At 55.8% G+C, this 13354-nt stretch overlaps 1 protein-coding gene across 1 annotated transcript; it reads right to left on the reverse strand.

The window, feature by feature from the left end:
- Positions 1–79: 79 nt before the first annotated feature.
- ARL8A (ARF like GTPase 8A) lies at positions 80–10997 on the reverse strand. Its single transcript, XM_075528901.1, has 7 exons — positions 10717–10997; positions 5990–6070; positions 5222–5295; positions 1930–2023; positions 1706–1773; positions 1426–1496; positions 80–1048 (listed from the first exon to the last, which is right to left on the reverse strand). The coding sequence occupies exons 1-7, from the start codon at positions 10837–10839 to the stop codon at positions 999–1001; spliced, it is 561 nt and encodes a 186-aa protein (XP_075385016.1). The 5' UTR covers positions 10840–10997; the 3' UTR covers positions 80–998.
- Between the last annotated feature and the right edge of the window lie 2357 nt (positions 10998–13354).

Here is a 13354-nt window from a genome sequence, read left to right on the forward strand (position 1 = left end):
TAATGCGCCCTTGGTGGGTGGGCAGGCCAGCCATACCACACCACCCACCCATGGAAAAATAACTGGCACCATACCCTGCCCCAGCACAAAATTGGTCATTTATTTTTGTTATCAGGAGGCAAAAAAATGTACAATTACAAGAATCATTTTCCAAACAAAGGGTTAAATATGAGCTGAAAACTGTAAAAAAAAAAGGAAGTGGAGCATCACTTTACAAATCATTAAATTAAATAAAACGAACCCAAAGAACCACCCCGGCCCCCACCCCCACTGAGTTCTCTCCTTGGATAACGCTGCAAGATGAGAACAGAATGGGGGGCTGTTGGGGGGAACCCTGGGTTGGCACAGGGGGAGGGCTGCCTGGCGGCAGGGACGCCAGGGATAGAGACTTCCGCCAGCCAGTGGCATTCAAGCCCTGCAGGGACAGGCTGGACAGAAAGGTGGAAACCTGCAGGAAGTGGGTAGGGCCACCAGTGCCTAGGCTGGTATCTGCCCTCGTGCCAGCTCTACCTGTGTTCATCTGAGCTTGCCCCAAGCCCACCCTGCCTCTCCTTCCCTCTCCCCAGCCCCTGACAAGCCCCTGCAGCATCAAATGGTGGATTTTAGTCTCTGCTTAAATAAAAAAATTAAAATATATATACATATATATACTGTACACACAGGACACTAACAGAAGACTTGATTCGGGAGGGTGAAGAGAGGGGGAGGGCAGAGGCTGTGGGCTCAGTGTGGTCAAGAGCAGGGGACACAGGGCGGGAGAGGGGAAAGGCCAGAGATTAAAGGACCTGAATTAGGGAGAGGGGGCGATTTATTTTACAATAAAAACAGGCGTTCAAACCTCAGCAGAACAGGACTCTGGGATCCCCAGAGGGCCCCTCCCTGCACGGAGTGAGGGAGGGCAGGCTTGGGGTGTGTGAGAAGGGGGTGGGCGGGGAGCTCGGCTTCAGGTTCAGATGAATCATCGTGGGTCCCTGGTCCTTGGAGGAAGGGCTGAAGTCTCAGCTTCTCCGGGACTTTGAATGTTGAATAAGCCACTGTAGGGTGATGTCTGGTAGGGGACAGGAGAGAGAGTTAGAAGCCTTTGGGTGCTGGGTGCGCCGAGGGACAGGTGGGAGCCTAGGCCTTCCACCACGGCAGGCAGCCCTTAACCCCAGGGCACTCGCAGCCGCCATTGTGGCCACCAGAGACACAGCCTCAGTGTCAGGGAGTATCTGGGTGTCATGTAGCCCAGAGAGGGGGGTGGTCTGGCCAAGTTCATGCCCGTTAATGATTAAGAGCACGTCCAATGCTTCGAATCTGGGCCTGGACGCTGTACTGACCCAAAGGGCCCACAGAGCGTCGGGCTTTACTGGACATGGTGGAGCCTGTGTTGAAACTCAGCAGCCGCCTCTCCCGACCCCAGAGCTACCCAGACCCAGGACGCACCAATGTTGTCCTTCTCTTTGCAGGAGATGGAGTAGCAGCAGATCTCTCGGTCCTGGATGGCAGACAGATTCCTGGGGGGAGACCACGGGAGAGTGGGCTGCGGCCATGATTGCTCAGGGTAGGCGGCTGGGGCCAGGTAGCCAGGGATGGACTTGGGAAGGTGAGGCTGCTAGAGGTGGGCTCTGCTGCCCCCGTGTGGTACACACGGAGCGCAGCCACAAGCCCAGCTGCCAGGTCTGCGGGCGGGAGGAAACGTTTGGGGAGCAGCCACCCAACTCACATTTTCTCAATCAACTCCTTCTCGTCCAATGCTCCCGGGAGGTCTCGCTTGTTCCCCAGCACTAAGACCTATGGGGGGGGGGGGGGCGCACACACACAAAGATTGGGTCAGAGGCAGCTATGTCCAGGACTGTTGAGGAGAGAGGCAAGCTGGCATCTCCGAGGCCCCATCCCATTTCCTCTCCCCCGGGGTGTCCCGGTGTGCATCCCCACCCCTCCACTGACCGGGATGCCCTGCAGCTGAGGTTTGTCCAGCAGGTTGTGGAGCTCGTTCTTGGAGGCCTCCATCTTCTCCTGGTCAGCGGCGTCCACCATGTACCTGAGGCAAAGACGCATGCTGGCACCCCAGGGGCCCACAGGTTCTCAGGTGGGAGGGAAGGCAAGCTGAGGAGCTGCTGCCAAGTGGGGTGGGGGGGTACAGACACTAGCAAGGAGCTCCGTGTGAATGCTCGGAACCGATGGGAGTGAGGAGCCACGGGGAGGGGGCCCTACCACTCTGTCCCCCAGGGTCGTCCTACTCTGGGAAGCTGTTCATGTGATCACAGAATTAGCCACCACTCCCCCCCACCCCCCAGGGGCCCACTTCGGCTTTCATGGAAAGACTGGGTGAGTCTGAGTGGGGACAAAAGCAGAAGCAAGTCCAGAAGGTTTTCTTGCAACGAGAAAAAGATCTAGTCCCAGAGCTCCACCACCACCCAAGTGAAAGAGTGTACTACTGGGCATCCACAAGGAGGTTCCAAATTTCCTGGAGCTGGACACAATGGATGAATGAATGGATTGGGATAAGCCCCCAGTACAGTGGTTCTCAACCTATGGGTCGTGACCCCTTGGGGGGGGGGCAGGGTGTCAAATGATCCTTTCACAAGGGTGGCCCGATTCATAACAGTAGCAAAATTACAGTTATGAAGTGGCAATGAAAATATTTTTTCATTTGATTTATTATTCAAAAGAGCTTCATTTCTATTTATTTAGCTCTCTGACCCTGTGCCTTCCACATGTTCACGACGTTCTGCTCCTCACTAAGGAAAGCACGCTCGATCCCATCTCGGGTACACTGAGCACACGGGGACCCCCCCATAAGCCCTGCTTTTTGGTTTGGGGCAACCTTGTGAGAACTTTAGGTCTCACAGCTCGGACCCTCGGAGTTGGCCTGGGCACACACCACACGCAGAGTTTGGCGCTTTCCCAACTGTCTTGGTATAAAGGTAAACAATTCTCTGACCAGGGTTCAGGGCAGCCTAACTTTGTTAGAGGCTGTATTGGAGGCAGCTTATGCTGGTAGGTCAGACGGCGAGCCATTGTGAATGCCTCTACACAGCGTCCCCGAAGGAGGCAAAAATAATTTTATGGTTGGGGTGGGGGGTGTCCCCACAACATGAGGAACTGTATTAAAGGGGCGCGGCATTGGGAAGGTTGAGAACTACTTCCCCAATACAATGATTTAAACAAAACACAAGTTCATGGCAAATGGAATGGAAAGATAACGGAAGTGACTCGGACTTTTTGAAGCCCCCTCTGATGGGCAGGGCAGTTATTTTTAAGAAGGGTCACTGGTGGCCTTGGGAAGCCCTGGGACAGTCATTACATGCTCAGCTACCAACAAGTCAGCAATGTGAACCCTTCAGCCACTTGGAAAAGACGAGGCTCCCACCCACCCCACCCCCCTCTCTTTCCGTTTTTGAATCGCTTTATTTTTAAGTTTTATTAATGTGTAATTCATGTACGGTGTAGCGGTTACACGTTGGGCCGACAACCTTTAATTTAGCAGTTTGAAACCATCAGCCGCTCCATGGGAGAAAGATGAGGCTTTCCACTCCCGTGGAGTTCCCTTGGGCTGCCAGGAGTCAGACCTGACTCAGCGCAGTGAGCTTGGCTTCATTCACATACCCCATAATCCAACCCACTAAGTGCCTGATTAGGAGTTGTGCAGAAAGAGGAGCTGGTCATCAGCGCTCACAAAGAGCTTATACAGAGACTTCCCCAGCTTTGTGTCCCCCAAAGACATGCCAAACATCAGAGGCCATTTACCAGCACATGGTGGGAGGTCAGATGCTTAGAGACATCCTCTGGGAAGGCAGTCAGCTGCCAGACTACTGTCTGGTCCCACCACAGTAGGGCCCACTCCCTGCTGTTAAGGACAATGGGCTACTGCTCCCTAAAGGCTTGAGACCATTAGCTTGGTTCCTGTAGGTGGGGTTTACACCCTACTGATAATGGTTTCTATGGAGATCCATGGAACAGGTCAAACCTGCTCAGTGACATCCAAAGTTAGGCTGCCATCCTGAATCTGGGATCCACCCTTCTTGTCACATGTGTACCCCCAATCCCTCCTCTTCCTATTGTGTGTATATCCCTAGATTGTCCCCTCTCATTGCTGAATAACCTATAGTGCAAACCCTTCCTGTGACGAATGTCTTTACCTGTAATTAGTGGGCTTGCATCCCCCCAAAGATATATAGGCCTTGGTTAGCAATAAAGATCCCCTTGGCCTCTGGTTGGCTTCCCCTTCCTCTCACCCACCCCACCCCCCACTCCTCGATCCCCTGTTCCCTTTCCCCTTGTCCTCCCTCCCCTCCCCCTCTCTCCAAGTGAGTGAGCATGCTACCATGACGTGTGTCTGACTCCCATCATTTGATCTCTTTTATTTCTCATGCTCTCTAGGACTTTACTATAATCTTTATATATATTAACTGTACAATTGCGCCTATCAAACCCCCGATTAATTGTGGGGGTTGGCATTTCCCCCACAAAAGATAATGTTTTGAACAAGATGATGGCAACATACATACAAGTCTGCTTGATTATCATTGATTTACGGATTGTATTAAAATCTGTAAAATCCCCCAATAAAATGATTTAAATGGAAATGTCAAAATAAATAAATGAGCAGTGCAACCTTGATTTACCAGTCAGTTTTAGAACCCTGTACTCAGTCTTGTTCTCCTGATGAGCTAGCTCCTCGTTTCCCTCAATGGAAGTAGACGAGGCTTTCTGCTCTCGTTCCTAAGTTTCAGAGAGGCCCAGGGGTGCTTCTACCTGGTTCTATGTCAGGGAGGTGACCTCCAACCTCTCCCCCTCGAAAAACAAAACCAAAACACACTGACATTGAGTTCTTTCTGCTTCGCAGTGACCCTGTAGGACAGGGTGGTGGTGGTGGGAGAGGGGGGTGTGGTGTGTGCGTGTGGCACTGCCCCCGAGGGTTTCTGAGACTGTCACTCTCCTGTCCTATAGGGTCGCTGTGAGTCTGCATCCACCTACCGATGGCAGTGCGTCTGGTTTGGGTCAGTGCGTCAGGCAGTCTGACTGTCCCACGGGGCACAGCCAGTCCACAGCGACTTGATGCCAACCACGTGGCTTTTGCTTTTAGCCACTGTGGGTGGTGGGAGGCAGGGGACTTAGACTGGGTGTGGGCACCCAGGGGCGGTGTGCCACCAACCAGGGACTTGGAGGATCCAGCTGGGCCTCTGAGGTCCATGCGGGTGGGAGGGCGGGAGGAAAGCGGGCCAGTGGTACTCACACAATGGCACTCACTCCTCGGCAGTAACGTTCCCACATGCTGCGGAAGCGGGGCTGTCCCCCGATGTCCCAGAGCTGCGTGAGAAGAAGGGGGGTGCCTCAGAAGCAGGCAGGCTCCCAAGCACCCACTTCTGCCCCTGGGGTGAGGGCAGTGGTGCATGGGTGAAGGCGCTGGCTGCTAACTTAAAGGGTAGGGGTGTAAGTGCCCCCAGGGGGCCCTGGAATAAAGGACTAGTAAAAGCTCAGCCACTGACGAGCCCCAGGGACAGGCATGGCCTCACCACCACTGCCCGCATGCCCCCAACCCAACCCAGGGGACCCCCCTTCACTCAGAGTGTCCCTCTGACCGCCCCACGTCTTCTGTTTGCTTCCCAACAACCCACCAAGTGAAGGCAGAACTCTGCTTGCCCCTCCTAAGGGCCTCAGACAGCAGCCCCTGCCGTCAATCTCTTTTGGGGCCCTCTCAATACCTGGTCCTCCTGCCCCGCCCCCAATGTCTGCAGCCTCCTCACCTGTGTTGCTTTTAAACCTGTGCCAGGTTTTACCTTCTCCCCCACTCCGCGCCTCCCCCCGCCCCCGTCTGCACACCCTCCTCTGCAGCTCTCCACCTGCACCAAGTTTCACCTCCTGCCAGCCCCACCCCCCACGTCTGCACACAGCCCTGTGCTGTCCCTTCACCTGCACCTTCCTCCCCCCCACCCCACATCCATGCACACCCTTCTGAAGCCCCCTCCCTCACCTGTGCCGAGTTTCACCTGCTGCCACTCACCTTGATAGTCACGTTCCCTTTGGTAATTTTGCGCATGTTGAAGCCCACTGTGGGGATCATGTCTTCGTTGAACTGGCCAGACTGCAAGGAAGAGTCCGAGTTGGAAAAGGGGCAGAAAGACGGGGTCACAGCTGGAGAGAGAGGCTGCTCAGGGGCAACAGGACACCTCCTGGCCTCCAAAAGCCCCCCTGCTTACAAGCAGGTGTGGGCCAGAACCTCCCCGGTGGCCACTCCATTCCTGGTCTCCCATGAAGAGAGCCACCTTCAGGTGGCCTCAGGCTCTCCACCAAGCCTGAGAGAAAAGCGCCCAGGGGATCCCCATACCCCCTCTATTGCAGCAGAAGCCCTTTGCTGCGCTGTCTCCAGTGGAGAGAAAAAGGATCTCTTCTCAGCAGAAGACCTCCCCCCACCCCCTCCCCAGGCCCAGCCTTATCAGCCAAGGGGATATGTCTCAAGGGCAGCGCACTGTTAGAAGAGTAGAGGCTGGAGTCCATCCAGGGGCATGTGGAGCCCAGCCTGTCCGCCCCCCCCCGGGGGCGCCAGGAGGTGCACTTATTTGCCAGCAACTGGCCTGGTTAGTTCATAAGCTAGCAAATTTGGGGAAAAGGTAAACTGGTCACACTCCCAAATGCGCTGCACAGCAAGCAATTTCTAGAATGTCCAGTTTGGGTTTATCTGTACTAGACCCCATTTATTAGGAGCCCTGGTAGAGCAGTGGTTATGAGTTGGGGTGCTAACTACAAGGTCAGCTGTTCAAAACCACCAGCTGCTCTGCGGGAGAAAGACGAAGCTTTCTACTCCCATAAAGTGGTAAGTCTCAGCAGCAGCAGTTCCATTCGTTAGGACAGCCACCCCAAACTCCACACGCTCTCGGACTTCTTGCTCTGTTGTTGCATCAGGCCCAGGGCATCCTGGGAGAGGAAGCAGGGCTTTTGGGCAGCATTAGGGAAATGCCTGCCCCCAAATTGGGCCTTTACTATTAATTCCATTTCCTATCACCCATTCTCAAATTTGACTAATCTTTAGATCTCGCGGGTAGGTTGTCTCCCAGCGCTCTCACTCGCTGTGAAGGATGCCCACTCAGGGTGACCCTGAAGCACAGGGTAGAACTACCACTGACTCTCCATTGGGGTAAACAGCCCAGGGTGTAACCACCACACCATCGGGCTCCTCCAGACTCTCCAGGGGGTTTCAAAAGCACCCAGAGACCTCCAATAAGGCCAGACCAGACCTCCTCCAAGGTCACGTCCACCGTTCTGTGTAAGACACTTCTGCTTACACCCAAGAAGCTGCTGAGCAAGCTGGGCTTGCTTAACCTTTGACCGGGGGCTGACAGCCATGCCCCTTTCTTCTGAAGACACCAAGGGAGATGTGTCTGGGACACGCAAGGAGGCCAGGGCCCTGAGCATGGGCTCGGTGCAGGAGATGGATGTTTCTGAGTGAAGATGCACCGCTCCCTTGGGTCTGCGGGAGTCACAGCCCACTCAGCAAGACCCTAGGATGAGTGACCACCGAGTCCTCGTGACTGACTGATGTCCCATGTCAAGGTGAGGCAGGGGTCCCTAACCTGGGGACGACAGATGAGTTTCTGATATTCCCTGAATGCCCCCAAATCACACGCAAACGTGTGTAGCAAATTAGTTTGTATGCCTACTTTTCTGGGGGATGGTTCCCTATGATTTACCAGACTAACAAAAGAGTCCAAGAGCCCCCAAAAGTTAGGGGTCCCCAAGAAGAGTGATGGTAGACTGCTTCTCTGGTGACTTCATACCCACTGATGCCGCCCGATCTCACAGACTCCTTACTTGAGGTTGGAAATAACTTCAAAAAACATCTAGTCCAATCTCTGGTCTCAGACTCGAATCCCCTCTGCTCACTTCCTCGTGGGTCCAGCCCTGACCACCAGAAAATACTTCATAATCCCAAACCCATCTTCCTATAACTCCCACCCCTTGTTTCTAAATCTACCCTGTGGGGATCCCAAGATTAATTCTTCCATAGGACAGCTTTTCATGTTGTCAAAGACTTGAAAATGACCTTTCCGGCGCTGACGACCGCTCGGCGATCATGCCTCGCACAAAGGATCTCCTTCACCCCTCTCCCGAAGAGAAGAGAAAACACAGGGAGAAGCGCCTGGTGCAGAGCCCCAATTCCCACTTCATGGATGTCAAATGCCCAGGCTGCTATAAAATCACCATGGTCTTCAGCCAGGCACAAACAGTAGTTTTGTGTGTTGGCTGCTCTCCTGTCCTCTGTCAGCCTGCAGGAGGGAAAGCAAGGTTCACAGAAGGATGCTCCTTCAGAAGGCAGCAGCACTACAAGACCCTGAGTGGAGATGAGTGGGAAGCCATTCTAAAGAACCCATTTTGGATACATTAAAAAAAAAAAGACTTGCAAATGACTCTCTTGCTCCCCTCAGGCAACCAACCCCCCACTTTTAGCATCACAAGAGTTGCTTTCAAGAGGCGGAAAGATCCGGGCTAAGCGGTTGAAAAGCATTCCAGCCTCTCCATAGGTATGTATTTTGGGCTCCTAGTAACCTGCTGAGCAGCTACACTAGACTCCATTTCTATTTACAGCCAGACTTGAGATAGTGAATAGAAAAATGGGGGGAAAGCAGAGACATCCAGAGGCCGAGGGAACAGCAGGGGAAGGTGGTCAGAAACTCAAAGGGGTCCTGATCCTTCATTTCTCCCTGGAAGACGGTTGGAGCCCTGGAGGATCCCAGGACACTGCATCTGCAGGGGGTGTGGATGGGGCGGTTTCTTGGGAAGCCCCCTTCTAAAAGAGGGAAAACCTAGCCTGTACTTTTCTCTGAGGGCGTGTCCACCAAGGGGCCCCAATTTAATATCAACAAGGTAGCACAGGGGTGGGAGATGAAGCTGCTGGCTCAAGACTTGGGACTCCCGGGGGTCCTGAGCAGCCCCAGCCCCTGCTCTTTGGCCAGGATACTGGTTCTAGAGAAGACACTCCCAAGACAGGATGGCCTCTGCGGGGGGCGGCCTCCAGACCAGGAAAGGGAACCCACTGGGTACCTGTGGGTTCCTATTCAGGGGAATAGCTTCAGTGCTGCGGCAGCAGGACCACTTCCCTTGGGACTCAGGCCAGCAGCCCCTCTCTCCTTTCAGCCTCAAGGGAGACATCTCCCTGGTCTCCATTCCTGGAAGCCCAGCAACCCAGGCCTGGTGATTGAGACACACTAGACTCCATTTGTATTTACAGCCAGACTTCATATAGTGAATAGAAGAGAAAAAAAAAGTAGGTGGATGGGGGAAGCTGAGACAGCCAGAGGCCAGAGTGGAATCTAAGCAATGGACTGCTCTGGGAGTCAATACCCAGTGCACCCGGGGGCTCTCTGACCCCAGCCACAGCCCGGGCACCAGACAGGAGCCCAAGGACGCAGCATGAGCTTGGGGAATCATTGTGTCAAAAAACCCTACAACCACCCAGCATCAGCCTGAAGATGGGCGGCCAGCAGACAATGGGTGGAGGAAGGGGTCATCTGCAGGGTGTGTGTGGGCAAGCAAAGTCAGAGTCCGGTCATGAGACCGTGGGGTGCCTGGCCTTAAAGCTCTCCCTCACCCAACATGGGGGCATGTGCTCTTCTGGGATGCGGGGGTGGGGGGACTAGTTGGGGTGGGGGGGTAGCTTTTACAACGAGGCTCTGCCTCATCAGTTGCTTGGCCAAGATGGGGCGGTTCTCCATTCTCTCCAACCCTGACTATGTGCCCGGGGCCAGGACCCTCCACAGCCCTAGTGGGTGCCCTGAGCCTTCCTCCTCCAGCCCCCAGCCCAGTGCAGCGGGGCTGGAAAGGCAGGCCCCAGTAGCTTTTACCGCAGCCTCGGCTCACACACCCGTACGGACAACGCATCTTCCCCTTTTTTTCTTTCGCCTTTTAGATGTTTTAACTCCTTCCCCACCACTCCCCGCCACTGAAAGACTCTATCACGCCCCTCACCGCCCCCCAACCACAGTCTTCACTACTCAAAGTCCCCAGAGCCACTCTCTCCATGGCTCCAGAGTGGGCAGTGTCCCCAAACTCTGCCCCAAGGGTGGGGAGCACCTCCAACTGCAACTTCGGAGCCAGGCGGGGCCTGCAAACTCCCTGTAAGATGCTACCCTCCCCGGACCCCGATGAGACCCCAGGGCTGCCCATCATCCCGGGATGAGTCGGGGCGGGGCCGAAGGGCCTCCACGGACTCCCCTAACCCCAAGAGGCGCTCCCTCAGCGGGGCCGGGGCTTCCTCTTCCGGCAAGGAGGGGTTAAGCCCCCGGGGTGGGGCCGGCGGGCCCAGGCCTCTGCCCCACGCAGTACCCGCACGGGTCGCGCGGTCCCGTGACCCTCCGCACACGGGCTGCAAAGGCCCAGGCGCTTTCGCTCCGTCAGGCCCCTTTGCGCTGGGGACAGAAAGGGCCTGCCTCAGCGGGCAGCGGGTCCCTCCTGCCCCGTGCCCCCTCGGTGCCAACCAGCCACTGGGCACCGGCCGCGTCTCCCGGTGCCCCCTCCCCCGATCCCCGCGTGCCATCCCGGGCCAGACGGGCGAGCGGTCGCGCGCTTCCTGGGCCCCCACGGGTCGCGCTAGGCCCCGAGCGCCCGGGCCTGCTGCTCCCCGGCGCGGCGCCCGGCCATGCCAGGCAGCGCCCCAGGCTCAGCGAGGCGCGGCTCGGGCGGAGACAGGCCCGACCCCCGGCCCGCGCGCCGGAGCCGCGCCCCAGGTCCTCGTACCGCGATCACGTTGACGAAGGTGGTCTTGCCCGAGTACTGCAGCCCGACCAGCGTGAGCTCCATCTCCTCCTTCCAGAACAGGGCCTTGAACCAGTCCAGCAGCTTGTTGAACAAAGCGATCATGGTCGCTGCTGCCGGCCCCGCCCGGTGCCGGGTGCCCGTCGCCCCTCGCTGCCCTCGCGCTGCGGCCCGGAGCGGCCCCTCCCCGGCGCAGCCCGGGTCCCGCGGCTCGGTGCGGGCGGAGGCTGGAGCGCGGCGGCGAAGACTCTGCCCCCGATCCGCTGGCCGATGGGTGTGGCTTCAGCGCCCTCCTCCTCCTCCGCCGCCGCCGCCCTCCCGCCGGCCGGGTCCTGCTCGCACCCGCGCGCGCGCGCCTCCCTCCCGCGAGCCCGGGCTGTGCCGTGCCCACGGGTGCGCTGGGCTGGGACCCGGCGGGCTAGCTTAGAGGGGCACTGTCGGAAAGGGGTCTGATTTTATCCCCCCCCTTTCCCGGCCGGCGCGCCCCTACAGGCACCCCCTCCCTTCTTTAAAGGGTGGTGGCCCGAGAGGTGGGAGAAGTCTGGGTTAAGCGGGAGCCTTTCCAGGTTGAAGAAGGTGGGGGTGGGAGTGGGTGGGGTGGGGTCTCGCCTACTTTTCCAGGACCCCATAACGAAATAACTATGAAAGGGGGCGCAGGGAGGTTTTGGTGCCCCGAACCCCGGCTCGTGAGCGTCGCTGGGCGCTCAGTCCCATCTTCTTTAGAGGCACCCGGAGGAGGGCAGCGAGCGCAGTCGGGTCCTCGGTACTCCATCTTGTTTGTATCTATAGCTCGCTCCCTCTCCCGCACCGTTTGTTCAGGGATCCTCGTGGTCGACGCGGAATAGATGCTTCAAGTTGCTGCTGGTGTTTGCCAGCATCACCATGGCATCGTCGAGACAGAAAACCCCCGGCCGGCAGAGCCTTGCAGCGAGGACGATGACCGTGGGGGCCAAGGTTGGCATGTCTCCCGGCGAGCACCTGCCTCCTGGGGCTGCCTGGCAGGTGGTAACCTCGGGCCCCGAAGCTACGGTCAGACTTCCGGTTGGGGTGTTTTAGCGGACTCGGAATCAACAATTCTTATCAACCACATCGGTCCAACCTCAGCAGGAGTCAAGAAACAAAACAGAACAAAACCCGCTGCCCCCAGTCATCTGACTCCTGTGTGTCTGTGCAAAGCTGGGCACTGTTAGGGTTTCCAGGGGCTTATTTTGGGGGGATGTTTTTGGATCTCCAGGCCTTTCTTCCTAGGACCTCTGAGTGGACTTTGACCTCTATCCTTTCAGTTAGCAGTTAGTACTAGTAACGGTTTATTCCTCTCAAGAACTCCAAGCAAGAATTAGATGATCAGAGAGTTACCAAAGTGGAGAAGAAGTTGTAAAATCATGAATGAGTACAATATTCCTTAAGCACCATCTTAAAAAAAATTTTATTGGGCTCTTACAGCTCCATTACAATCCATCATCCATCCATTGTGTCAAGCACATTTGTACATATGTTCAAAACATTTTCTTTCTACTTGAGCCCTTGAGATCAGCTCGAAGCACCATCGTTTAAGCCAGTGGTTCTCAACCTGTGGGTCACGACCCCCTTGGGGTTTGATAGACCCTTTCATGTAATTTTATGGTTGGGGGGGTTACCACAACATGAGGAACTGTATTAAAGGGTCACGGCATTAGGAAGGTTGAGAAGCACTGTTTTAAGCCTTTACTCTTAAAAATTATTGTGATATATATGTAAATATGTATACCATTTGCAAACTCAGCCATCTTTTACATGGACTCTTTGATGACGTAGACTATGTCTCATTTTCTGGATTCTCCCCCCATTACTTAGCCTTTATTTTTCATAAATCTCTGCCTGGCCCCGAGGGGAGACCGGTGTCACATTCCCTGAGCAGGTCGCAGCTTGCCTTTATCTATGTACTCTTCAGAGTGCTAGAACCAGTGCCCATCCCAGGGATAGATATCTGCAGGCTCTTCCTCATCTGTGTGTTCTCCCCCCCACCATCCCCGCCCACCCCAGCTTGCTTTCAAGAAGCCCCAGAGGCCCAGGAAGATGGAAAGAAGAAATGAACCAGTCATCCAAAAAGTCTTTATTGTCCCACATGGTTAATCCCCTTCCGGCTCCTCAACACCCCCCACCCTCTGCCCAGCAGCATTGGGGCAACAGCGCCACAGAGAGGAGAGAAGCTTTCCTCCTGGTGCTGGGTAAGATCAGGCACTTGAGGGTTCTCCACCCAGCTTCCTCAGCTCCTGGGGCTTAGGGAAGGTGGAGGTGCAGGTGACCCGTCCCCGGGATCGTAAGGAAGGAGTTCCTTAGTAAGGCCAAGCAGAAGCAGTGAGGAGGTTAAGCTCAGCTTTAGCAGGGCGTGTTTTCCAGCAGAAATAAGGAGGCCCAGCTGTTCTCCAGGATCTGGCTCCCAGGTTTCCAGGGAGAGCTGGTACCAGTGGAGTCTGATCCCAGAGGTGGCGTGCGGGAGAAACGGCGCCTTCCCTCCATCCCCAGAGGCAGCCGTCTCCATTCAAGGAGGGTTAAGCATTCGGATATTTTCTGGGGTGTCTAGTTCAGCCCTGAGGTAGATCTGGGGTACTTTGGAAGTTGTGTTGAGACGTATTAATTC

Source organism: Tenrec ecaudatus, chromosome 1 (assembly GCF_050624435.1).
Source record: "Tenrec ecaudatus isolate mTenEca1 chromosome 1, mTenEca1.hap1, whole genome shotgun sequence".
Taxonomy (NCBI): Eukaryota; Metazoa; Chordata; class Mammalia; order Afrosoricida; family Tenrecidae; genus Tenrec; species Tenrec ecaudatus.